This window comes from Falco biarmicus, chromosome Z (genome assembly GCF_023638135.1).
Source record: "Falco biarmicus isolate bFalBia1 chromosome Z, bFalBia1.pri, whole genome shotgun sequence".
In the NCBI taxonomy this organism is placed as follows: Eukaryota; Metazoa; Chordata; class Aves; order Falconiformes; family Falconidae; genus Falco; species Falco biarmicus.
Window position 1 is genome coordinate 21343830 of NC_079311.1, and position 25954 is coordinate 21369783.

The 25954-nt window shown below is 37.7% G+C and overlaps 1 protein-coding gene across 1 annotated transcript in view; it reads right to left on the reverse strand.

Annotated features, from left to right (window-relative positions):
* The window catches only part of CEP120 (centrosomal protein 120), a 44982-nt gene that overhangs the window by 18561 nt on the left and 467 nt on the right, over positions 1-25954 (reverse strand). Inside the window, exons 2-16 of the mRNA XM_056325202.1 lie at positions 24529-24685; positions 23510-23624; positions 20783-20924; positions 18548-18696; positions 17159-17356; positions 14929-15150; positions 14463-14667; positions 13333-13443; positions 11921-12095; positions 6544-6693; positions 5512-5694; positions 2978-3074; positions 2736-2888; positions 1967-2056; positions 1379-1471 (exon numbers count right to left, since the gene is read on the reverse strand). Coding sequence (XP_056181177.1) covers positions 1379-1471; positions 1967-2056; positions 2736-2888; positions 2978-3074; positions 5512-5694; positions 6544-6693; positions 11921-12095; positions 13333-13443; positions 14463-14667; positions 14929-15150; positions 17159-17356; positions 18548-18696; positions 20783-20924; positions 23510-23624; positions 24529-24685 — 2240 coding nt within the window. The remainder of the gene's footprint in view (positions 1-1378; positions 1472-1966; positions 2057-2735; positions 2889-2977; positions 3075-5511; positions 5695-6543; positions 6694-11920; positions 12096-13332; positions 13444-14462; positions 14668-14928; positions 15151-17158; positions 17357-18547; positions 18697-20782; positions 20925-23509; positions 23625-24528; positions 24686-25954) is intronic.

The following is a 25954-nucleotide window of genomic DNA, read 5'->3' on the forward strand; positions in this document are numbered from 1 at the left end:
CTCTACTGTACTTTCTACGTGGGCTTGCTACAGTCAAATTTTATATCCACCTTTCAACTACAAACGAAAAAGCTAAATATGCCCCTTCACTGCAGAAACAGTGAAGCCACAGCTACAGCCAAGAGGCCTTTAGGTCAGTAGCATCACACTTTCCAAACTGAGTATACTGAGAGAATTTATAATTGAGCTAAACATGAAAACAGTCCTTGACATGTTTGAACTTTGTAGAAAGATTTTACCAGCCCAGATAACTGCTAGCTGAATAGAAACCTCTCCGAACAGCCCATTTCTCAAACTAAGTAATTGCTAAATGAACCTTACATAATTTTGTCAAGATTTTTTGGAATCTACCAGCTTTCATTATTTCTATACACTCAGGTCAGAATCTCACTAATTTTAGAGCAAGTTTTGAGACAAACATGTATGAGATTCAAAATACTTTTACTCAGACTGAAATGTTTGCCAAACAACACCATTTCTTTTGCATAGATGTTAGAAGTAAAGTCAGGCATTATTTACAGCATAAACTACAACATGAGGGGTGTAGACAGTCTGAGTACAGGACAGGATGCAGACTCAACCAGCCAGTCCCTGTGTTGGGAGCTTTCTTAGCTTTGTTCACAAGCACAGGAGGGATTGTTAGGATAAAAAGATTAATCTCAGCTACAAGTGGAATGCGAGTTTGTTGGTCAACTAAGTCACCACAGCTGTTCACCTATATAATTGTGAGTTTGTCATAAAGTACAAAAATAGGCAATTTATTTTCCTTCTTTCTCTTTTCATATTACTAGCTTCCCTGAGGTCTCCCACCCCATTTTCTCATCTTGAGGGTGCTCAGTGAGATCTAGAAACAGTGGTAACTACTGGTTTCTCCCACATCATCTTTGGCCCTGTCACTATGAAAAAAGTACAACTGGAACTCTATCAAATTGCTGGATAACAAAACCTGGACAACTGCAATTTCTCCCAGCTCTCCTCGTCACCTTCTCCTATTGCAATGGTTAATCTAGCGACTACTGTTTTAAGTAAAGCACTCTTGCATACATGTACAATGTTCAGTTGACCATACCAAATTTAAAATGGGAGATATAATAATGTTATATAATGTCTCCATGACACCAATACTGTTAAAAATAGAAAACTTAAAGGTTCTGTAAATCTAGTAAGCCATTTAAGAGATCATTCAATTTCCATTTCAATAAAAATGTGTAGTTGTAACAACACTTGGCTTAATTTTTTAGAGCTCCTCTGTATCAGTATCAATGCAGCTACTTCAGTTCTTATACACGGGTCACAATTGTCTCTATATGAAAATTCAACACCCCTTATAGAAATAGCTCATGCAATTGCACTGTTTAAAATGACCAAACACTTTTACCTCTGATTCAGCACTAAAAAGCTGCCTTTCTCGTTTATCTAGATCTCTCAGGGTTTTCTGAAGTTGTTCTTCCAAAACAGTATACTCTGCTACCTAAAAGAACAAAAAAGGCAGTTTTTTCTTGCAATGAAAACTGGTTTAGGCAGGCAAAAAAAATTTACTCTTGCTGTGGTATAAAACATTGACAATATTTGTTTGTAAATTTACATGTAAAACAAATCTACAGCTCTTAATGAAGAAATCGCAGTGGAGAGGCTTTTTTTCCTAATGCAATAAAGGCTAACAGGTTACCATGAACAGTGGGGCTGTAGAAGTAGTTTTTGACTACGCAAATGAAAAGCAGTTGAAGTTAAAAGCCCCCAAAGAAAGCAAGCTAACCTAAAGCATTGCTAACAAGTATTCTATGATTAGGGGCTACTTTTAATTTTCTGCACTGTTGTAGACTAGATGCATGTATACCAGTAGATGTGAAGACTAATCACAGACCCTTTGTTCCATGTTAGAATCATGAAATATTTTGTCAAATTTTTACAGTGATATGAGATTTATAATGAGAACTTTAGCAAGTATACGTATGAATTTCCTTACCTTTTTCTTCACTAATGCTTCTCTCTCTCTATCTCTTTTCTTCCATTCTTCTGCAAGTGCTTGCATATGGACTGTTTCCTTCTTCTTAAGCTTGTAAGAGCAAGAAAAGGAACAAAACCCCCAAACCAGAAAACCAAATCAAGATTGTTGGAAGCACCATTTAAAGGCAAGAGTACTACCAGAACTACGCCTTGAAACAAAATAACTGAAAATTAGTTTTTGTACACTGACATGTATAACTCAAGGTATGATTCTAATAGCGAAAGATTTCTTACCCTTAAGTACAAAATGCAAAGTAAGCCCAAGTTTGAGAAAGATATCTTAACATATAGACACTAGAGTCTTAGTATTTTTTAGAAAGAAGCATGTAACTAACACCTAGAACGACATCAAGAATAGAAACACAGCAATGGATTTTGACTCAGAATAAAAAACCACAGTGTTAATATTTAACACCAATAATTTGAATCTTGAGTATCTCCCGTACTTCATAAACAGTAAGGGGAAATTCTGAAAGGAGTATTCTGTAACTCACTACCTAGCACCTACTTCGGTCACTTAACAGAAAACAATTAGCCTTCTTCCCTATGAGTACAGAATATATTTGTGCACATCTGAAGTTTGAATGTTCTGTATGAGAAAAATTTAGTTCTTATTCAAAACAGTGGTGAAGTTTAAGAAAAACAGCAGTTAATATTCCTCTCATCAACTCTGCTAAAGCTTCCCTGGCAGTCATGCCATCTAGGAAATAAACTAAAAGTGTAAAAACCTGATTTTCAAAAATGTCCTCTTGCATTTCCTTCCACATTTCTAACTCCAGTGCTGCTTTGTATTCAAGAGTTTCTCGAGGTTCTGGGTGGTTTTCTGGAGGACAACGAGGCTGAGCGTGAGGGACATGCCGTTGCTGACCACCACCTACACACTGATGTAACAACAGTGGATTTTTAACTGGAAACCCAACTTGTCAAAGTAGTATTCAAGGAAGGAGGATAAAATTTATTTAAAATTTACCTGAGAAGAATCTGACACCAGAACTTCTTGCATTTTCACAAGCCCGTAGTCTTCCAAAGTGATAGCATATGAAAGCTCTGCTATTCTGTTGCCTGCCCTATAAACAGCATTAGAATGCTTTTAGTGAAAACTGTCTTAAAAATACAGGAAGTGAATTGTAAGACAACAGCAAAGTTTTGTGCTAAAAGGTTCTACATATGCTCCGGGACTCTAATTAGTTGCCTACATGACAGCTCAAACATGTTTCCCATGTATATTGTTTTAACTTCGGGATCAATTTACACATCTACAATAAGCTTTCTGACTTTAAACAGCTTACTATAATCAACACATCCCTGTAACAAATGATCCACAACTGCACCTGCAGTATGAAATCTTGCTAACAAACATACCTGTTGAATACAGGTATTGTTGCCAACTTTGTTCCAAGATACTCAATGAATTTCATTAGTCTTGCTTTTTTAAATGTTAAACACTAATGTTCTAGTTATCCACAGTATAGTAAGTCACCTAGCATATCATGTGTCATAAGCTACCCTTGGATTACTAAGAACACATTTCTGGAAGCTTTAGCACAGGGAACTGACAACTTCAAATCCACCTACAGGTCAGATATCTACCTGCTCCTGTACAGTGAAAAAAATCTCTAGATAACAGATACTTTAATAAACTAATTTGAAATCAGTTTCAGTTTCTGCTTAAGTGGAACAGTTTGTCTCTGGCCATCTCTAATCATAGACAAAACATAGTAAACAAAGGAAGGTTTTGGTTTTATTTTGGTTTTGGGGGGCTTTTTGTTTGCTTGTTTTTTACCCAGAAAGATATTAACAGAAGGAATAGACACAAGTCATGTAACAAAGTTATCACTAGTCTAACATTAAAGTATACTGTGGTCTACACCAGTCCTTCGTCAGAAACAAAACTACAATTTCAATTATAACTACTCACTGATGCAAAGGCAATTAAACAATCACTTGACACCTGGAAGCTGCAGAATTGCGCATCAAGCAATTTGCAACAAAAGGCTGCAAGAATTAACCAAGGCTGTAGTTTTCACAGAAATTCTCTTCCAGCAAATACAAAAAACCAACACTAAAATATTTTTAAAGGTGCAATCTTCTGCACTTATTTGCAAGGGAAAAAACCCAAATATTTGTACTTCACATAAGTTAAAATGAATTACTATATTAAATTCTTACAACTTTCTATCAGTCACTGATTAAAAAAGAAAACAAGATTCAAAGTAGTGGACATCAGAAATCTGAATAATTAAGTCAGTTTAACATATCAGCATAAAAAGGACATTAGATCAACTACAGCAAAGCTAGAGAGGTATCAACACAGCACAACAGAGTGACCTGATTACATTTTGAGAATGCCATCTAGTGGTTATTAAGTTTTACGCAAAACCAGGTTTCATTTTAACAAACTTACTATGGGTGAAAATGTGAACCTTAATGTACAGTGAGATCATAAAGTAACTCCCCACAGACTTTCACACAAAAAAGTTTAAATGAAGTCAGAGATCAGTTTTCTGTCAGTTGTGTCAATAACCTGAAGTTTCCTGTGTGTCAAATATAGCGTGTTTTACTTATCTGTAGGATTAGAGCAGGGGTCCTCAAACTTTAACCAGGGGGCCAGCGCGGATGCAGTGGCAGGCAGTCATCTGCGGCTGCTTGGTTTCCCCCTCCCAACCCCCGGCAGCGGGGTCTGTAAATACCGGGGGCCGGACTGAGGACCCTGGGGGGCCGTATCCAGCCTGTGGGCCTTAGTTTGAGGACCCCTGGATTAGAGGTTTAAAACTGCTCTCAATTTTAATTGCAATTGTATTTATTTCTAAAGGCATAATCAAGGTCCATTATCACACACAAAATGATGAGGGTCCAGACACTGATTGCTAGCACAGTTCACATTCACATCTTCAACAAGACAGAATTATAAATTAAGTTTCTTCATATATAAAAAAAGAAATCACTCCTCTATGCAAATTAATTCAGACAGAACAGTATAATAACAGTGCTCTTTCTGATGTACACAAGCTCAAACTCCTGCTACTATCACAGCACGTAGGCCTGAAACATAAAACCTCTCCACTCTACAGATATATCTGTCCTAAATTTCACTGAAGTCTGTTGCATCTAAAAGCATACTGTGGACAAACAGTCTTAACTATTGGCTGCAACATCAACAACTTTTTGTAACTGTTAAATAACTCAGAATGGAAAATGCCTCAGTAACATTTTTTCCAATTATTTCTGTCTTTAGTCTGTCTGTGAAGCTTACCCAATATCATTATTATACAAATGTTTAGTACAATGATTCTGGTAGTGGTGTGGGGTTGCACAATATACCTGTGGCAATTTAACTTTTAGTCTTTTGGATGCCTATTCCCACCCCCATACTGCAGTACATTGCAGCCTGTTTACTTACTTCAAAAAAGTAAACAGGAAGAGCTTGCCCTCTTCCAGGGAAATGTTAAACAAACAATTCTACAAAACTTGCTACAGAGTAAGTAATTTTCAAAATAGTTTTACCCTTGTGCTGCTGTGACACTGACTGTTTCATTAGAAGTCTGACGCCAGCATTGCTCACCATTACCACCCAAGAATCGTGTTTTTTCTGAAGACAAAACGTTTGAAAGCTGCAGTCTTGCCACCCCTAGAAGTAAATCTTTAGCCGTTTTATCCTTGTGCCACAATTCAACCAGCAGAGGTAATCTGAAACAAAAATAGTTTTAGTGTCAGGCATCAACACAAAAGAGGAAGCACTCCTATTCATATGGGAAAAGGACCTCATTCTCTAAAAGTAACTTCCCAAATCACTGATATTCACAACTGTCAAACAATGAGATGGATTTACTGGCTCTCACTCACAGAGGAATCTGACAGACTGACTTTCCTTCTCCATCACTTACTCCTTTGGTCAGATTATCATTCCTTTCTCCAATTACTAGAAAAATGCTGCAGTGAAAGCAATTGACTGAATAATCTTAATAGACCTAGGTCATCTTCATTTATAAATACCTATAAACAAATTTTAGTCACTGCCACTCAGACTACATCTCCTCCACCTCTTCTTTCAAAATACTACTACTTCAGTGAATCTTTATTCTGTATCTTAATCAGTGAAAGGTGGTGGGACTACTGGGAAAATTGTGACACAGCCCTCACCACTGTACTCTGCTTCCTAGGTACTTGCTCTGTTTTCAAAGATATTGGTTAGTCATTGTGTATTAAAAAGAAGAATAAAAAACTTATTTCGTTTGAAGTAATGCTTTGTTAAAACTATGCTATCAACCTTTAAATTAAGAACTTACAGAAACAACCCTTTGTTTCTGAAAACAATAATGCCTGTGTAAGTACTCAGGAGAACAGCAAGAATTTGAGAGTCCCTGACTCCAAATGTAATAATAGAGAAACTGGAAAATCAGCGTATTAAATATTTGCTGGCACTGACACTTGGATTCTTTACTAAATTCTCAAACTGATGATCTTTTTGAACTTGTGATTGCATTTATTAAAAAAAAGAAAAAGCATAATTAAGATAAAAAGAAGGTACGTTATCACCTGAAGAATGTATCTTGCAGCTGATGAGGTATAGTTGCAAAGTCAAACGCACAGTAGGACTGTGGAAGAAAAACTTCCATGTTCTTTCTGACTTCTACAGGTGGGCTTGTCATAATAGGGGCTGCACTGCCAAAAAATGGATACGAGTACCTAATAAAAACAATAACAAAAATAATCAAATTGAATCATAGAATGGTTTGAGTTGGAAGGGACCTTTACAGATAATCTAGTTCCCACCCTTCTGCCATGGGCAGGGACACATTCCACTAGACCAGGCTGCTCAAAGCCCCATCCAGCCCGAACACGGCCAGGGATGGGGTACCCACAGCTTCTCTGGGCAGCCTGTTCCAGTGCCTCACCACTCTTAGTGCAGAATGTCTTCTATCTAATTTAACTCTATATGCCCTTGCAAGAAGTCCCCCTCAGCTTTCTTGTAGGCCCCTTTTAGGTACTGGAAGCCTGCTGTAAGGTAGTAACTTAATAAATAGATACTTTTTTCTTACAACTTCCACAAGAACACCAGTTCAGACATTTTACTGAAGCACAATTTGTACTGAAGTTGCAAAATCTGCACAAATAAGTCCAAAACAACAGGATTTTCTTCTCAAATATTTGTTATTTACTTCAGCACTAATCCAACTTCATTTATTTTACTGTTATTTTGACAAAAAAGCTTCAATAACCTGTATGTTTACAATCACACAAATTGATCTTTTAAATAAATTCTGCAATTAAAGTGAGCAGAGAAATAGAAGAAACCTATTATATTCAGATATAGATTGCTACTTAAAAACACTTATAACTATATGACATGTCATAATCTATCACTAAGTATACATATATGCAGAGTCAGAACCATTTGAAAATTTCAGTCACATTTGAGGAATTTAGTTTTTAATTCCCACACTAAAGGGAATGTCAAATCATTTTACCACTATGATTTCTAATGTGGCCTGAAACTACTGTCCTGGCACAATTCAGTGTATGATAAACTACAAAGGGAAGGTCAAGTACCTCTTGAACTTTGTTTTGCTGAAGCTGATGATGCCAGCTGTCTGCTGAGTTACTAATAAAATAAATACTTCATCAAAAGTATAGAATTTTTTTAAGCAGCAGCATAACTGTTTGAAGCGCTTGTTTAGAACCGAATGAAATAATGCTTCCAATATACAGTGAAAATGCAATTTTTTTTACCCTGCAAATTTTCTTAGCATTTATGTTTGGATGTTTCTTCTTTTCAGCTTCTTGCCATATTCACCACTGACTAAAATTCAAAGTGCATGAAACAGCAAAACCTACTTCTTGTCACCGTTCTCAAACAAATCCATTTTTGGAATTTTATGTGAAAAAGCTTTCACAGAAGTCCACCCACTTTACACTGTATTCCACTTACCATTTAATAATAGACATAAAATATTATAATGATGCAATCTCTATTAGTTGTGTGTTAAAATATTCCACTCCTACAGCCCAACCTCACCTTTTCACCCTAGTTCAAACAAAGTTTAAACTCCAAGAATCATTAACACGAATAGACTTCCTGGTGACCAGTTGCAACTGTAATGAACTCAACTCTGTCAGAACAACAAATGCAAAGCAAATGCAGATGCACCTCCACAGCCATAAACATTCAACCCTCTCAGACCAAATCACCACTTAAAGATATGCTGTCATGTGCACCAAAAGGGCCCTAACAGAAACCAGAAGACAAACTATAAAAACTGCTGTGAATCGCTGAATTCCCATATACCATCAATTAAAAAAGTCCAACTCATGGAATACTTTTTTTAAACAAAAAAGTCATCCTGTCTGGTTGTAACAAGTACTTACTTCTTATGATTTGACTGGTTGTTTCTGTGGAAGACTTGTTTTTGTAAACGTTGGCTGGCTGAACTACAAGAAATTATTCCACAGTTCCTGCTTCACTACAGGTGTAGCAACAAGACCAGAAACTTATTTTTCTTCTAAACTTTGAAGTACTTAACGAGCACCACAAGAAATGTGAGTGTAACAAGGTAATTCGATTAAAAAGCTTTTCTAATGTCAAGTTACATTTTTTAAACATTGATTTTCCATAACAAATTTAGGGATATTAAGAAGAAACTTAATGAAAAGCAAAGTTACTTGCTTAGGCTGGTAACACTTCAGTCTCTCCAAGTTCAGTCTGGTCTTTCATGCATTAGGAACATCAGACCATTTGCCAAAACCACCAGTGGCACTAGCTGTAGTTACTATTCAAAGCAACTAAAACAATCTTCATACCATCAACTTCTCTCAAAACAGGGAGCATTTAGCAAAGTACACCTGAAATTTATTCAAAAAGAGTTTAATACATATATTCCAACTCTTATCATTGACAGAAAACTGCAGCGACATGTTTTTGTAATAGAGATAACAATTTAATTGGAAGGAACTGTTGACAGGTGTTCATTAGAGGCTTACATCTAATTAACTACACACTAGTCACTTTGCTTAAGCATTCAATATTAAATCACACCTGCTGGCTAATAAGGGCCTATATGCATATATATCCACATTCTTATAAACAAGGTGTTAAACATGATACTGTCAAGTCTCCTTTAAGAGAAGATTTTAAGTTTGGCAGTTCATTCCATGTTTCTTGCAGATATTTTTGAATGAGTGTTTTTTATATTTTTTTTCTTAGGGGGCAGTTGTTTGCTTCATTTTTTTAAGGCTGTTCATTCCACCAAGACAAAATTAAGAAACTCTGTTCTACGGAAAATTTGCATGACAACCTAAACAGAAAAAGACTGATCTCCTATCTTTTCTCCAGCAAAAAGGCAGGAGCACCTTAATCAAACCACCTGTCACTCAGCCTGAATGACATTTTTCTAACCTAATCTTCATTCAGCAACGAAGCATTTGCTTTCTTGCAATACTACACTGCAGAAGCTCATAAAGCATCTTTGATTCCCCTGAGGTTAAACATGTACCTGGTTGGCAAATCAGTTACAGGAGATTAGCATTAAGTTTTCCCTTTCAGTTAACTGAATTTCAAACATTAAGCTATATTGCCTTTACTCTGCGTAACTAAAGTGGCTGGGAAGTTTTAGTAAGCCACAAAGCATTTCCTGAAGGCCCAAAACACTGCAGCTTTATCAATTAGAAGATACCTGTCAGGTTTAAAATATTTATGAACACTGCAGTTTGGCAAAGTGAGCAATGACATGTCTAAGGCAGCACTGCAGCAGCTCTCTGCTAAGTCCTCAGGTCCTACAAATGCATCACAATGCCATGGGAAGGTGACGTTCTTACGCAACCTAGTGCCCATTTTGCTGTTAAAGACACAAATGCAGGACAAGGTCACTTTTCCACATTCTTCTCACCACTCTATTTTAACCCAGAAACCATCCTGATTGCCATCAGCTGAATAAAACAAATTGCAAATAAATTCTTTAACATGTACTAGGACAACAGCAGTGATAAGAACCATAAACACCTTCCTTCCTCAAGGCCTTTCTCCCTCATGAGCCTCAGAAAATCCTGAATAATCAGAAATAGATTTTTAAAGTTTTAAAGTTTTTAAGTTAAGGTTTAGAGATAGCATAAGGGAAGCATCTAAAAACACATAACTTGGTTGTATGTATGACAACACAGAGGTCATGAAGATGCATGAGGAGAGCAAGAGCTAAGAGTGCTGTCATTAACTGACTTCCAACCTGGATGTTTCAAGTGCAACCCCACTGAGCAAGTGCCCAGACAGCACAGAGAGAATGCAAACAACTTTTGCACCCTTTTAACATGGCCATATAATCCTTCATTAAAGATTGGCAGCAAAACATGAGGTATCAGTTGGTGGTATCTGTACTGGCTTTTTGGGTTGGGATCCCCATGTCAGGTACTCCCAAATCCATTTCAACAGAAATGGTGATATATTGATCACTGTGCAAACTTCTGACAAATCAAGCAGTACATAGCTTGTTAGACACAACCAGAACAGGAAGGAGAGCTACTAGACTGCAGTGACCTAATGCCTTAAATGCACAAAGGACAGCAGATGCAGAGCAAATGGGAATACATCTGAAGCTGCTGCTGCTTCCAGAGGAGGTTGGAAATCTGCTAGGTTATCTTGCTGAAGATCTAAGTAGGAATCAAGAATCTACAAGTCCCTGCAAGGAGGCTGTAGCTAGGTGGGTGTCAGTCTCTTCTACCAAGTAAGAACTGACTAGACAAGAGGAAACAGCCTTGAGTTGCACCAGGGGAGGTTTAGGTTGGATATTAGGAAAAATTTCTCCACCGAAATGGTTGTCAAGCATTGGAACAGGCTGCCCAGGGCAGTGGCTGAATCACCATGCCTGGAGGTATTGAAGACTTGCAAGTGTGGTGCTTAGGAACACAGTTTAGTGGTGGACTTGGCAGTGTTAAGGTTACAGTTGGACTCTTATCTTGAAAGTTTTTTCAGCCTAAATGATTCTATGATCTGTGATGCCTGTATCTATAAAATCATGCTCCTAAACTCTAAGAAAAAACCTAAAATGAAACAACTTGATATAAGAAAGCTCTCTCTTCACTGGCAATGTTAAAAACCAAACCCACAACCTCCCATACAGATACTGGTTTCAATATCCTTTTAATTGGTCTGACACCTTTTTAGTTCTTACTCCTCCAACTTAGCATTCACCTCCCAACTAATAGCTGCTTAGTATCCAAAAAGTGCTCCATACTCTCATGTTGACATCAGTAATAAACTAATCTCTAAGCAATTCCTCCAAACTAGCACTGGCAGTTTTGCTTCAGGCACAAAACTCACGTATCCAAGACAGCTTGTCTTTTTTGTAACTCCAGGAATTTATGTAACAAAAGATGCTTCTTCTCCCTGCTAAGCTCTACTTCTTGTACACAGAGACTATCAAAAAATGCTGATAATACCTCTCAGAATGATAACACATCAACTACATCAATTCCTCACTTTAAGACTAGTATGTGCTTTCTTTAGATTCACTGTCACACACAAGCCAGGTGATCTGTCTCTTATTAAAATGCTACAAGGACTTCTTGGTGGCGACATGGAAAGCTACAGAAATCACTCCTTTGATCAGCTGGAAAGGCAGCCAGAAAGTAAAAGAGGCAACGAATCCTCCTTTTCCTTTAAGGACTGAAAAATTATTTTTATTGTCTGAGCACAGGTATTCAAAAGAAAGTTAACACAACTCAAAGTGCAGGTGAAATATTACATACTATCTTTAATACTCAGAAGTCTAGTGATATGCCAGATAAACATTCTGAAGTATTTTGCTACTGAAAATCAGCTATGTAAAAGGCATCAGGCAGCATACTGCCACCAATCATTCAGATTATGAAGGCCTTGTATTAAAAAGACAGATACTGTTATTACGAAGAACAAAAAAAATTGTACCTTAAAATGCAATTTATTGGAAAACCAACTTCCAGACCACGTATACTTCGTAAGTCTATTGAAAAGCAAAAATGGTGAGAGGCTGCTGGAATGACAATTTTCTGTGCTGACACAGGCTCAGAACTGGATGTACCCACAGGGTTGGGTTGAGATGCAGCTACAGGACCATTAGCAGCTGAAAAGATAGAAGAGAATTTGTGTGCATTTTTAATAATCTGTTCTGCCCAAAATAATATGTTAAAGATAGGTCTCACATTTTAAATGCAAGAAACAGATAGGTTTCTTCCCCAAGAAATTTAAATTCCTTGTAACTTAAGCTAGTACTATGAAAAAAAGCCACTCTATTTCTAAGTTACATCAGAACTGTGATATACGTAAAATCTTCTTATGATTCTGTAATATTATTCATTTTTTTATTAATCTTCAAAGTTATGGAAGTCTATCTCACTGAAGAAAAGTTCAGACTGAGATCCAAGGTATTAAATTGTTCAGAAGGATGTCACAAGACTACAGCTTCAACAGTTTATATCAATATATATCACTCAATCTAACAGATACATTGAGGGCATGCAGAAGACGTGGGCTACAAAAAAAAATCCCTGGTAGTAACTTAGTTTGCTTTGAATTAGCTAATGCCTTTAGTAGAGGACTGAAAAAAAACAGAGCAGCAGGTCACTTCAGTGATCATGTAAGGCAGCATCAACTATTGGTCCCAAGCTGAGGTTTAACTATTGAAAAACTAAAATGCTCCAGTTATGTCAGTAAAGCATATCTGCTCACACCCTTTGATCAGAACCCACCTACTGCAACATTCATTTTTTATTTTAGCAAGCAGAAAGTACAGTGAGAATGCCTGTCCAGTTGCATACAGGCTTCTCAAGTCCTTACACGGGGACCCAATACTGCCTTCAAAGAGTATAAGGTCAAAATACAAGTTTTACAAACAGGGTCTCCAAAAATGTTTTAAGAAAATAAAGCAGAGAAAGAGGTAAAGAAACTGTCAGAGAACTCAACTGCCTTTTGTGTTAGTTGTTCTGATCCTCTTTCTTCATAATTACCTAAAACGTTTCCATTTCTCTCATTTTTAAAGAAATACATCATTGCTAGCATTGACTTAATCTATTTTCTGCTTGTTTTGAGTGTTTTGTTTGCATTAACAGAAAAAATACAAAAAATAAAAGTTCAATACTACTTCAGCATCAGCTAGTAAGCGTAACATAGGAATAAAATCATTATTAGTGATTCAGATAAAATGTCACTAAATTGCTTGGTGCAATGAAATTGCTGAATAGAAGCTTAAGGCCACAGACAAGAGAACAAAAATTGTGTACAGGCTACTGTTAAAATTCACTTCAGTTCATATTATATTCATATTTCATTCAGTGTACTGAATTTGATAAATTTTGCCTTACTGGAATTTTGGACATGTGACAAAGGTGACTTTGCTCTGCTCTGTGATGTAAAAACTGGAAGCTCTTCAGTATGCTGTTTGTTAACCTCTTGTGAGGACTCACCCACCGGCCCTGAAAGATAGATGTGATATGTTTTGTGTCTTACCAAAAGAGAGTTATAAAATTATTACTATTAAAAAACCCATAGATTTCTTAACCACAGATTCAAACTAGCTGCTGGATTCACAATACTTTTTCTTGCTAAGTTCCATAAAAAACGACTTAATCCTTGCTTAAATAAATCAGTTAGGATTAAAGGCAAATTTGGCTGAATTAGCAGACAAATCCTGAGAGCACATTCTAGGACAAAGATTTTCCTCTACAGAACTGGGTCTTTAGGACCAATGTCAACAAAACAGTAATACAACTATCATAAGAAAAATCATTATTGGGCTTTATTCATTTATTATCTCTTAATATTATGCATGTTCAGTAATGTTTAGCAAACTAACATTCTTTCTTATGAGCTTTACCCTATCCTTATAGTATTTCTTCCTCTCTCATCTCTGTTCCTCTTCAACTTCTCCCCAAACCAGCCCTCAAATCAAAAACAAGGTAAGTCTTAGAAAGCTATGTGGGCTACCAAGTCCCTATAAAAAGATAATGCAAAACCAAACAAAAAACCCAGCTGCTTCATTTTGTCCGGGAATCTGTACAGTACAAACACTTGTTTTCTCAATTGATTATTCACATAGTAAATTCCTTAGAAATCTTAAGAACCCCACATTTCCCCTGCCTTTCTATTTAATCAATATGAACATTAGGATCATTTCATCTCCTCATTGAGTAAGTCAGTTTCTCTATGGGTGTCATACTGAACCTTCCCACTCTCAAAATTCAGAGAATTCCAAACATTTCTGGTATTATTTTACAAGCTGATGACCATCCACATGACTTGTAACCTACACACCACCAAATCCCCATTCTTGCTCTTCCAAGTGTTTTCAACAACCATGTTCAAATTACAGCATTTATTCTCCTCTTGTACTTGTTTTTAAGTAATTATTATTTGCCTTATCATTGCAAATTAATAGCATGTGATCCAAGACCACACTTGACAACTGGGGAAGAAAAGATTATATACCACATACCCTGCTTCTTTAGTATTGTGCCTTTTTCACACTTAAGACTTTCCACTTCACTTTCTGTTGCTTCATCTTCTGTTGAAGAGGGGTCAGCCTGAGGCACAACATTCTGGGATCTCTGCTGCAGGACCTCCGTTTTTCCACTAACAGGTGAAAGAACCTTCTCCTGTAGTTGTTTCGGTTCAGTTGGAGCATTTAAGGGCATCAAAGGCTGAATGAAGCAATATAGTTTTCTTATTGATCACAGCTTGCACTGAAAAATTCTGTCTACAACGTTTTTATAGTTTGAGATTTTTTTTACTGACATAGAAAAATGAAGCAGTGAAAGGTTTATTCATATAAGGCAACTTAATCTTTCAGGCTTTAATTTACATACTGAAGAGATAAATACAACTTAGAAACACCATTTATTTTTTTTTAACATGAAATTGCACAACTGTGTCTAAACCAAAAACAAACAAGTAAGCTATACCTGGGCTAGCTCCCTTTGCAAAGTTACTGATACTCCAACAGCTGGAGCCATATCCAAAGGCAACTGTGGCAGTTTCTGTTTAGCTCTATTTGGTGGGACAAGGACAAATGCTCCTTCTATTGCCACAGGGTGTTGATCAATCTCCACATTTCCTTTCTTCAGCAGTCCAGACAGAGGTATTTCAGTGCTTCCAAGAGACTGGTCCCCACAGCAAAGATGGATCTGCACACATACAAGAGCACTATGAAGTAACTGGCATGTGCCTTTCCACTTGAACTGTCTGTTCACCCTCTACTAAAGGTGGCATAAATACAACAGATAAGTGATCATCCCTAGTGTAGTCCCTGTTTGAGAAGTGTTTTGTGCTGTATAGGAACAGCTATAAGATTTTAGTATTAAGCAGGTAGGATTAGTCCCATGCTAGCACATAGCCGATCACTGCACTGTCCTTCTGAGGACTTGTCAGATCATCCGTTCTGGAGGACAAATTCAATAGCCTGTGGCTTCTAAACACAGCACAGATTCTTGTCCTTAATGTACAAGCATATATACTGCAAGGTAAAGAAAAAAGTTATTTGCAAGCTCAACCTCTGTGTGTATGTTTAGACACCTCTTAAACAGCAAGGATTTTTGGAATTAAGTAATTGTGTTCTTAATTTTGACAAAGTTTGTCTCAAACTTTGACTCAACTCTTCCTTCTTTCCACAGCTTAATATTTATATACCTAAGTAAAAGATGGATCTTAAAAAACACACACTAAAGGAATTTTTTTCCTCAGTGAAAGTTACTCTTCAAAGCTTACATACCAATTTGCTCTTTCCCAAGTAAGGGCCACTCTCAGCTCTGTTTTAGCAGATCACAACACTGTACTCTGATCCTTAATATTACTACATTTAGTGAAGGCTCTACTACTAAAAGGTGTCAGCTGCCAATACACACCCCCAGGTGTGTGTATATGTATGTACATACACACACATACAATATGTACATACACACAACCCACCCTAGTCTGGCAGCTAGCACCTTTTACAACTTTAAATACAAGTCTTTATTTTCAGAAAAAAATATGTTGAATATTAAGGATCATAATACAGTGCTCTAATCCTATATTCAAAATTTTAAGAAGCTGAGAAGTCAGAGAAAGAAAACTGTAAATAGAGATGTGGCTCTGACCTCACAACAACTCTTGTTCAAACAGGCATTCTTTAATACAATCAAAACACATGTAATTCAATGTATGTATATATATGTGCTATATTAAATCCTTTGTTTCAAGACCATAGACTAAGAAAAAATTCCAAACATCAATGCATTTTTCTCCAAAAACTGTAATTAGTAAAATAGTGCAAGCTGAGACAAAAACCAGATGAAACAATTTAAGATTTTGACAGAAAGATTCTTAAACCAACCTGGATAACAAAAGTAGAATGGTTTGAACAAGCTCAAAGAAAAGGATCCAGACCCAAGACTACCTCATATAACACTGTCTCATTTACCAGCTATGTTACTAAAAACCCTATACTACTCTCAACTAAATAGTCTTGTTTTGTAATGAGTTAAGTGTGAGCCAGACAGACTGCCATAAATGCTTTCAATACTACCCAATATTTAGAATCATGGAATCATTTAGGTTGGAAAAGACCCTTTAGATCAGAGTCCAACTGTGAATTTAGCACTACTCCACCACTAAACCATGTCCCCCATCTAAAGACATAGCTAAAGATAAGCTATATCCCTTAACAGCCTAAATATGGCTGTACTGTATTTAAAAATACTATCTGGCTAAGGAGCAGGAAAAAGCCAGACCTCCCTTATTATTCATGAAGAGTGTGGTAGACAGTGATTTTAGAACTTAAGCAAGAGTGATGTGAGCAGCTGGTGTGGGTGAGGTTATCACAGGTAGGTTTGTGGGTTGCAGATGGTCTGATTGCAGCGCAGCTCCTAGAACTCAGAGCTCTTGAGAATGCTGCATTAGCTTTTTGGAAATGTCATGTAACCTAACTTACTATAGGGAGCATACTAAAACTACTGCCACTCCATCTGAGCTGGGAAACTGGCTGCTAGGGTTTCCTTTATACCAGCAAGAGAATCAATTTGTATTGACTCAAAACCACTGTAAAACAATCTGGTTTTGGAAAGAGAAATGTTTTCTGTTTTCAGCCTGAGCCATATTCCATTTTTTTAATTTTCATTACTTATTTTCATTCACATTTGAGAAGAAACTTCTTACCTGCAATTTTGACTGTGCACCAAGGTAAACTTGAAGGACATCAGCTGTACTACGTATTCGAACCGAAGCTCTTTCTGGCTCAAAGTTTGGATTAATTAAGTCAGTGAAAGGTTCATTTGTGACATCATTTCCCAGTAACGAGTAGTAGAAAAAAAACACAGGCTGTTGTTCAGGAAGCTTCACAGTACTAGGAACTAACTGAAAATGATGCAGAAAATATCTTTTCACATACTGTACAGTTACAGTAATCCTTAAGCATTACCTTGGGAATTAAAGAGCTTAAATTTATCTCAAACTACTGAGCAGATGACCTAAATCCTAGCTTGCAGTACACACATAAAATAAACAGAAAACTCTTACATTAGTACTCAAACAGAATGAAACAAACATGCAAGCATACCAGTAACTTGCTAAATGACCCATTTTGAATTACCTTTAAGATTTATCAGCACCAAGGGCTCTAACTGACATTATATATTCAATAGCGTCAAGCACTGCACAAGTACTCAGAAATAAGCAGCCTCTCCACAAAGTATTTCTAGTGTAAATAAGCAATGTAGATTAGATACTGAGTTATATAATAAATTATGTGATTTAATAGAAGACTGGAACAGCCAGAAACAGCTACTTCATCCTGTAGTCACTGCAACTGTTGAGTTCGATGCCTAAAAAGGCACAAGCTACCCCAGACTGTTCACAGTAAGCTTACTTCACAAGGCCCTTGAATTGACATGGAAAATTATTTTCTCTGACAAAAAACATAAAACAATCCTGGGGAGAGTTTATCATAAACTATGAGTTATAGATCAGTTAAAGTCACACTGGCTTTGAGTCATGACTTTCACAGTAAATCAGGCATACCCGTATTTTTTAAATCAGTTTATCAGTGTAGTACCGTATAAACACAGAAGCCGAGGTCTAAACCTGAAATTATCACATTAGCACGGCACTTCATCCAAGCTTTTAAGTCCTTCCCTTAGGCAACCTATAAACTCTACTGTTTCATATACCCTATGGATCAGAAAAGTATTTTGTCTTGTTTGAACTTCAGCACATGGGCACCACATTGAAGACTAATATAACGCATACACAAACTTTTAATACTATATTGTAATAAAAATGTATGCATTTCATAAAAGTGCATAATTTAAAGTAAACGCAATTTTAGTGCTCCAAAGAACTCTGATCTTTCATCTAATTTGACATGTAAGCACTACAGACAGTTTTAAAATTCAAATTAATGTATATTAATTCAACATGGGACAAGGATATTTATTGCAAGAAACTTAAGACAATAACAAAATCTTAACTAGAAATAAGGCACTGGAGGGCAAAAATACAAACATAGGATAGTACTTCTTAACGACTACACATAGCAAGGAAACAAACCTGTTCCAACTGTGTGGCAAACACAATGGTTACAGACAAGACAAAGTAGTCTCTGCAATACTCTGCTGGTCCAATTTGATGATAGCCCTCTTCTTCATTCAAGACAGGTACAATACTTTTAGGGTCTAGTCCAGAAAGAAGGGCAGGTGCTAATAGAGAAGAAAGTTAAGAACTTTTGATCTTATTTATTGCTGCAGGAATCATATAATTGTACAATAATTAAAGGTAAAACTACATGTGGAGAGAAAAATCACAAATAAAGATCTCAATGCTTGGTTCCAAAGCATTTTAACACAAAAAAGTCCCTAAGTATACTCAGGTATAGCTAAAAATAAATAATCTGATATTAATTCCTATTCTGTGGGCACAGATGTTATTTTGAACACTATGCTATAGAATGCTAGTGCATATTTTTAATTATAGTTACAATATGTAACATTAGAGTGACTGGAACTTTATTTCATTAGGTTAGAGTCTACCATGTTGTTTCTTTACCCATTAAAGGAAATGCAAGACAGTAACCGCATATGACACCCATTCAACTGCTGAAAGTATGTCATCTCATTCCACAGACCTTTGGAATGTTTAAAGATTTTTCATCTGAAGTCTTCAATGCATTAAGCACTAAGTTCTGGTTTACTAGTTTCTACTCTATAGCATCAGTAATTCAATGCATTTCAACCAAATAGGAACAATCACACAGCACTTTTGGTTGTGAACAAAAAAAGCTCTATTTCAAACACTGGAAACTTTAAACCACTTAGGGTTCATACATTTGGTTCTGGAGGTTTTGGGGGTTTGGGGGGTTTTTTGTTTACTGACCTAAAAGGAAAACATCTCCTTAACTATCTGACTAGACCAGAACTGGGTAGTCTAGATTAGTCATACCCAGTGCTTGGAACATCAACTTTAAACCTGTGAAACTCTAAACGTTTGTCTCCCTCCATGCCTAAATATAGTATCAACTAATCTTGAGATGACAGAAGAAAGGGAAAAGCTATAAAACTTGTTTGTATCAGTATTTCCACAGAAAGCATAAAGTGGAAGACAGTCCTCGGTGAAAGCAGAAGGGACTTCTTGTATTTTTTGTGAGTGCCTTGAGGGGTAGGAAAGCTTGCAGACAGTTCCTTGCCTCCTTTACAAATTTTACAGCATGCAAAATTCCCTGTGCTTTGTCATAAACCTGAAAGGACAGAGTAAGCTAAGTGATTACACTGGGACTTCAATATTGCCTTAACCACTCTTGCCATGCAGCCAAGTCATTGAAGTCTGGGCCAGAAACCTTGTAAAACACTACTACTGACCACTTTGTTTTTACAAAACCACAGCCACAGATCATGATAAGCAGATGATGTATTTAGAATTAGGAAAAAGTTACCCTCAGAGCAAGAACATGAGTAAGATAAGTATGAGAAAATCCACTAGCTGCAACAGAGGCTCAGTTTTTGAAGATTAAGTAGACAGGCTTTTGGGTGGGGATGAGGGGAGAAGTAAATCTGTTGTTTTAGTTGGGTTTTTGTTTTTTAATCAAGCTGCTAAGGGTTTGGGTTTGATGTTTGGTAGAGTTTGTTCTGTGGTTTTTTTTTTTTAATTACTAACTTCCATTAAAGAATCCCTAATTAAAAAAATTTCTATAAAACACAGCAAAGACACCTACTGGCATTAACATTTGAGTTCTAATAGATTTTTTACACACTTCACTAATTACTTGAGAGGAATGTATAAGGGAATCCAGAAATGGAATGAGTTCCAACAGTTAAAGCAGATGTTACCACAAAAACTTATCAACAGAACACGACCCAAGTACTATATTAGATTAAAAATGCATCAGAAAAGAGAAGCCTACCCAACAAGTGAAATGCTGTATTATTTTATAACTCCGAGCCCAAACTACTGAAATTGCATTCTGTAAAGAAACTCCTTTCAATACAGAACTTCCTAAATCCCTGAAATATGAGTAAAATGCCCATAGGAGTCAACTACGAATCCGCAGTTCCAATTTTAAAGATCAGTTGGTTTCCAACCCTGTCCACCTGGAAGTCAGTTACCACAGTAAAATGCTCTTGCTAAGTTATTATCACAAGGTCTTTAGCTGTAAAGGATTTGCATCTGTAATACTACAAAACTAAAATTCTTTGGAGACTTCAAAGACCACATTTGCAACAAGTGATATGTTCATCTGGCACAAGAACATTGTTGGTTCAAAGTGAGAGAAATTCTTACTGTGTTACTTACCCTTCCCTTCTCTAGGGGGTGCCTCCTTCGCTTTAAAACCATGGATCAGTGCTTTTGAATCAGTCTCCAACATGACACCTACTTGTATTTCAGACTTAAATTTTGTGTACTTGTTATTAAGTAGAGGATACCATTTTGGTGCCTATATAAATAAAAATAATAAAACCCAAACACATTTTAAAACCAGGAAGACAACATTGTTACAGAAAAATTAAGACTCATTCTAGCATTTCTACTTCATTATCTATAGAAAAATAACTTTGTTTTTATTTCAAAAAATTTGGCCTATTTTAAGTACACTGTTATACTAAAAGGATTTTACAGAATGATTCCTGGAAGACTAGCTGAACATTCTCTTTTCCACAGGTTCATACAGTAAATGAGTTAGCAAGAAAAATATGCCATAAATCTTTTCAAGCTCTCAAGTGAAAGAGCACAGGCAAATTATATGGATCACAAATCCTTAAGAAGTGTGATGTCAAAAGAAGACACCAGGGTCCTGTTGTGACCCATATCAGAGTTCACAGAATCACAGAATGGTCAGGGTCAGAAAAGACTTCTTGAGATCATCTAGTACAACCCACTACTAAAGCAAGTTCACCTACAGCAGGCTGCCCATAATCACAGCCAAGTGGGTTTTGAATGTCTCCAGAGGAGATGCCACATCTCTGGGCAGCCTGTTCCAGTGCTCTGTCACCCTCAGGGTCTTCCTCATATTCAGATGGACCTTCCTGAGTTGCAGATTGTGCCCATTGCCCCTTGTCCTGTCACTGGGCGCCACTGAAAAGAGCCTGGACTCATCCTCTTGACACTCACCCTTAAGATATTTGTAGACATTGGTAAGATGCCCTCTCCCATCTTCTCTTCTCCAGGTAAAACAAACTCAGCTCTTTTGGCCTTTCCTCACAAAGGAGATGTTTGCAGCCCTCTGCTGGACCATCTCCATTAGTTCCATCTCTCTTGAACTGGGGAACACAGAACTGGAGACACACTCCAGATGTGGCCTCACCAGGGCAGAGTAGAAGGGGAGGATCACCTCCCTCAACCTGCTGGCCATGGTCTTCCTAATGCCCCCCAGGATCCTGTTGGCCTTCCAGGCCACCAGGGCACACTACTGGCCCATGGGCACCTTGCTGCCCACCAGCACCCCCAGCCTGTGCTGGTGCCTGGGGCTGTCCCTCCCCAGGGGCAGGACCCTGCACTTGCCTATGCTGAACTCCATGAGGTCCCTCTCCACCCAGCTCTCCTGTCCAGGTCTCCCTGAATGGCAGCGCAGCCTCTGGTGCATCAGCCACTCCTCCGGGTTCTGTGTCATCAGCAGCTTGCTGAGGGTGTGCTCTGTCCCCTCATCCAGGTCACTGATGAATGAGTTGAACAGGACTGGACCCAGAACTGACCCCTGGGGAACACCAGGAGCTACAGGCCCCCAGCCAGGCTCTGTGCTGCTGGTCACAGCCCCCTGAGCTCTGTCATTCAGCCAGTTCTCAATCCCCCGCCCTGTCCACTCACCCAACCCACACTGTCGGAGCTTACCTGTGAGGGTGTACTGAGGGAGACACTGTCAAAGCCTTGCTGAGGTCAAGGCAGACAGCATCCACCGCTCTCCCCTCATCTACCCAGCCAGCCATTCCATCACAGAAGGCTGTCACGTTGGTCAGGCATGATTTCCCCTTGGTGAGTCCATGTTGACTACTCCTGATAACCCTCTTTTCCTCCCCATGCTTTGATATGACCCCCAGGATGAGCTGTTCCGTCACCTTTCCAGGGATGGAGGTGAGGCAGACCAGATCACAGTTTCCTGGGAACTCCTTCCTGCCCTTTTTGAAGGCTGGAGTTATACTGGCTTTCCTCCAGTCCTCAGGCACTTCTCCTGCCCTCCATGACCTTTCAAAGGTGATGGAGAGTGGCTCAACAGTAACATCTGCCAGCTCCCTCAGCACTCATCCCATCAGGGCCTGTGGATCTGTGGGTGTCAGGTTTGCTTAAGTGATCTCTAACGTGATCCCCCTCAGCCAGGGGAAAGTCCACCTTTCTCCAGACTTCCTCTCTTGCCTCCAAGGTCTGGGATTCCTGGGGGCTGGCCTTGGTGGTAAAGACTGAAGCAAAGAGGCCATTCAGTAACTCTGCCTTCTCTGCGTCCTCTGTCACCACGGCACCCACTTCATTTAGCAGCAGGTCCCCATTTTCCATAGTCATCCTTCTCCTGCTTATGTACTTGACAAAGCCCTTCTTGTCCTTGACCTCCCTCACAAGATTTAATTCCAAACAGGCCTCATTTTTGTTTTGACCAAGCATAACATAGAATTTTGATTAAATTTATATAAAAAATTATATTACGTTTATGCTGTGTTAAGGGGCTAGAACTTCTGATCACCTAACACATCCTCCACAGAGGCTGATTAAAAAACCCTTAAGACTTGATTGGATTATGAAGACTCAATTCAATTGCTCAAAATCAATTGCTTTGATAATTTTTTTCAGGCAATTAAATCACGGAATTGCTTAAAAGTGTTTTAATTCTCAAATTCAGAAGTGCAAGATTAATACAAAAGTATTCTCATTTGTCCATGTTCTTATACAGAGTCAAGACATCACTAAGAAAAATAAGCATGTGATCAGCTAGGAGCCATACTTGAAAATTTTGCCTGTGCCTTAATTCAAATCCTACTATCTTCAACAGTAGTGTTGTCAAAATAACTTTCTAAAGCTTTATAATCCATAACATACCTGTTTCTTTTCCTGCACAGCCCTTAAATCAAGTACTATATAGCCTATATTCTCTTTAGCTGATGATACAGGATCCAATGCAAAACACTGGAGTTTAATAGGTGTTCGCTGCAGCCTGAAAGAACAACTCAGTTGAAATCCAAAATGTAAAATTTATCTCTGCAATTAGTTCACAAAAATAATTTGTAAGTTTCAAGCATATCAATGATACAAAGTTTGTTACATAACTAGTTTTAGTAGGTCAGAAACAGAGTTTTTAATTGAAGGTCTAAAAAAATCATCATTTTGCGAGAGAAACAGGTGGATTAATGTTGCAAGAGGAGTGTACGTGAGTCTCACAGAGCCTCAAGTGCTATTAAAAAGATGTTACTGACAAATTCAGTCTCATCCACATACAAGAAATAAGAACTGCACCTCACATGAAACGGGAATGTCACTTGTGAAGGTATCTTATAAACAGTACTTATGCAAAAGATTTTTGGGTAAAGCACCTATCACCACTTGGACGCATAGGCAAGGTGTCTAGCATAAGGTATGTTGAGACATTTTTCTCTCATCAAGCATGAAAGAAAATACAGCCTTTTTAACATGTTTGAAAATAGATAAAATACAATAATAAATCAAAACCAAATGACAGTTATTGAAGCCTTACTCAATTTCTGAGGTCTGCTATTTGACATTTTCAAAAACACTTTACATAGACTTTTCAGGCTTGAAGTTAATTCTGTGTCACAGTATACATAAAAAAGCTTGAACTATAGCATTATTCATTTGCTGTGAGTTCTTTGGTTTCTTTCACTAGTGTAAAAACACTTTAGAATTTTTAAACATCACCTATCTTGCCACATGCTAGTTCTGTTTCTTACGGCAACATTATGGTAAATCAGTTCACAAGTAAAAAACAGTTTCTAAAAAAAAAAATATTCAGATGACAGCAACACAAAAATTGTATTTCAGTACCTCTGAAGACAAGAGAGTCAAATACTATCTCCAAACTAGACTTAACTTTCTAGTGTTACCTGTGCTGATGAAGCGCTTTCCTATCAAGTTCCCAAGCCAATTCTGTAGCAAACTCTGGCTGATCGGTATGCTTTATGGGATCAGTAGCCAACTGTTCACCATCAAATTTTGCTTCAACTATAAGCATGTGCTTGGGTCGTTTTGGAAAATAGCGCCCTGTAAAAAGAGTAATTGCCACTTGCCATCACTAAAAAATGAAGTGGGAGCTCAGATTTATGCCACAAACCAATTACATAAAAATACATTTCTCATATCATCTTCTCGGTGCTTATTCTAAAGCTATGTTCTTCATATATAATAAAAAAGCCTTACTATTATGCAGAAATAAGAAAGAAGATCATAACATGACACAGACTATTTGTGAAGTATCCAGAAATATCAAGATATTAAGTAACAAAGACAGAAGAGAAGACAGAAAGAAACCAGGAAACTATTATAATAGTGAGAAACCTATGAATCACAATAGATCAAATGAACAGGTGAGACAGAGACAGAACATTTTGCCTCCACTTGAGATTTTATCACCTTCCCACACCAAAGCAGGAAATCACAATTTAATGAAAGCAGTGAAAGATGTTTTTCCAACTACTTACAGAAAAATCAGTACTAGATTAGAAGAATGCCTAAAACTGTACAGGATTTGTCCTGGGTTCAGCATCATCCCATATTCTGATTAATAGTTTAAATGACAAAATGAAGTCAACACTTAAAGCTTACGTATGCCACATTGTGTGTGTAGCTACACGCATGTCAGAGGACAGGATCTTATTTTAAAGCTACCTTGGCAAACTACATAAATGGCCAGAGTGACAATAGGAATCACTTGACAAAGAGAAAGACTTCAGAAAAAAACCCAACCACAACCAAAAAACCCCAACCCGAACCAGGAAAGCTAACCACACAACATCGCCACACTCACACACTAATTACACCTCAGTAAGTGTAACCTGTAGAAATAAAAAAAAAGAATAATTACTAGCTAGGTATTTAAGTTAACACTAAAAAAAAAGCTTGCAGTAGATTGCCAATAGGGGATAAAACCACCAGGATACTACCTTTCAAAAAAAGAAGGAGAGGCAGCCACATGAAACTATCCTGATCATCATCGTTAAGACACCGGCTGGGCTCCAACATTTTGGTCCAAATCTTTCTTCAAGGGTGGCACAGCTGAAAGGGCTCCACGGCCATCCAGGGAGAGCTGGGCCTCCACGGCCCGTACGGAGGGGCTAGAGAGAGGACTAACAGGGTGCGGGGCTCTCTGCCTACATACAAACTCGATACAGAGGGAGCAGCGGCAAACGATTCCTTGCACCCGCTGGGAATACCAGCGATATGGGGTTTAAACAACAGCACAGGCTACGCGAGTTCTGCCACGCAAAAAATATTTTTTCTTCAGGAAAGGAAGGATACATTCACGATTCACTT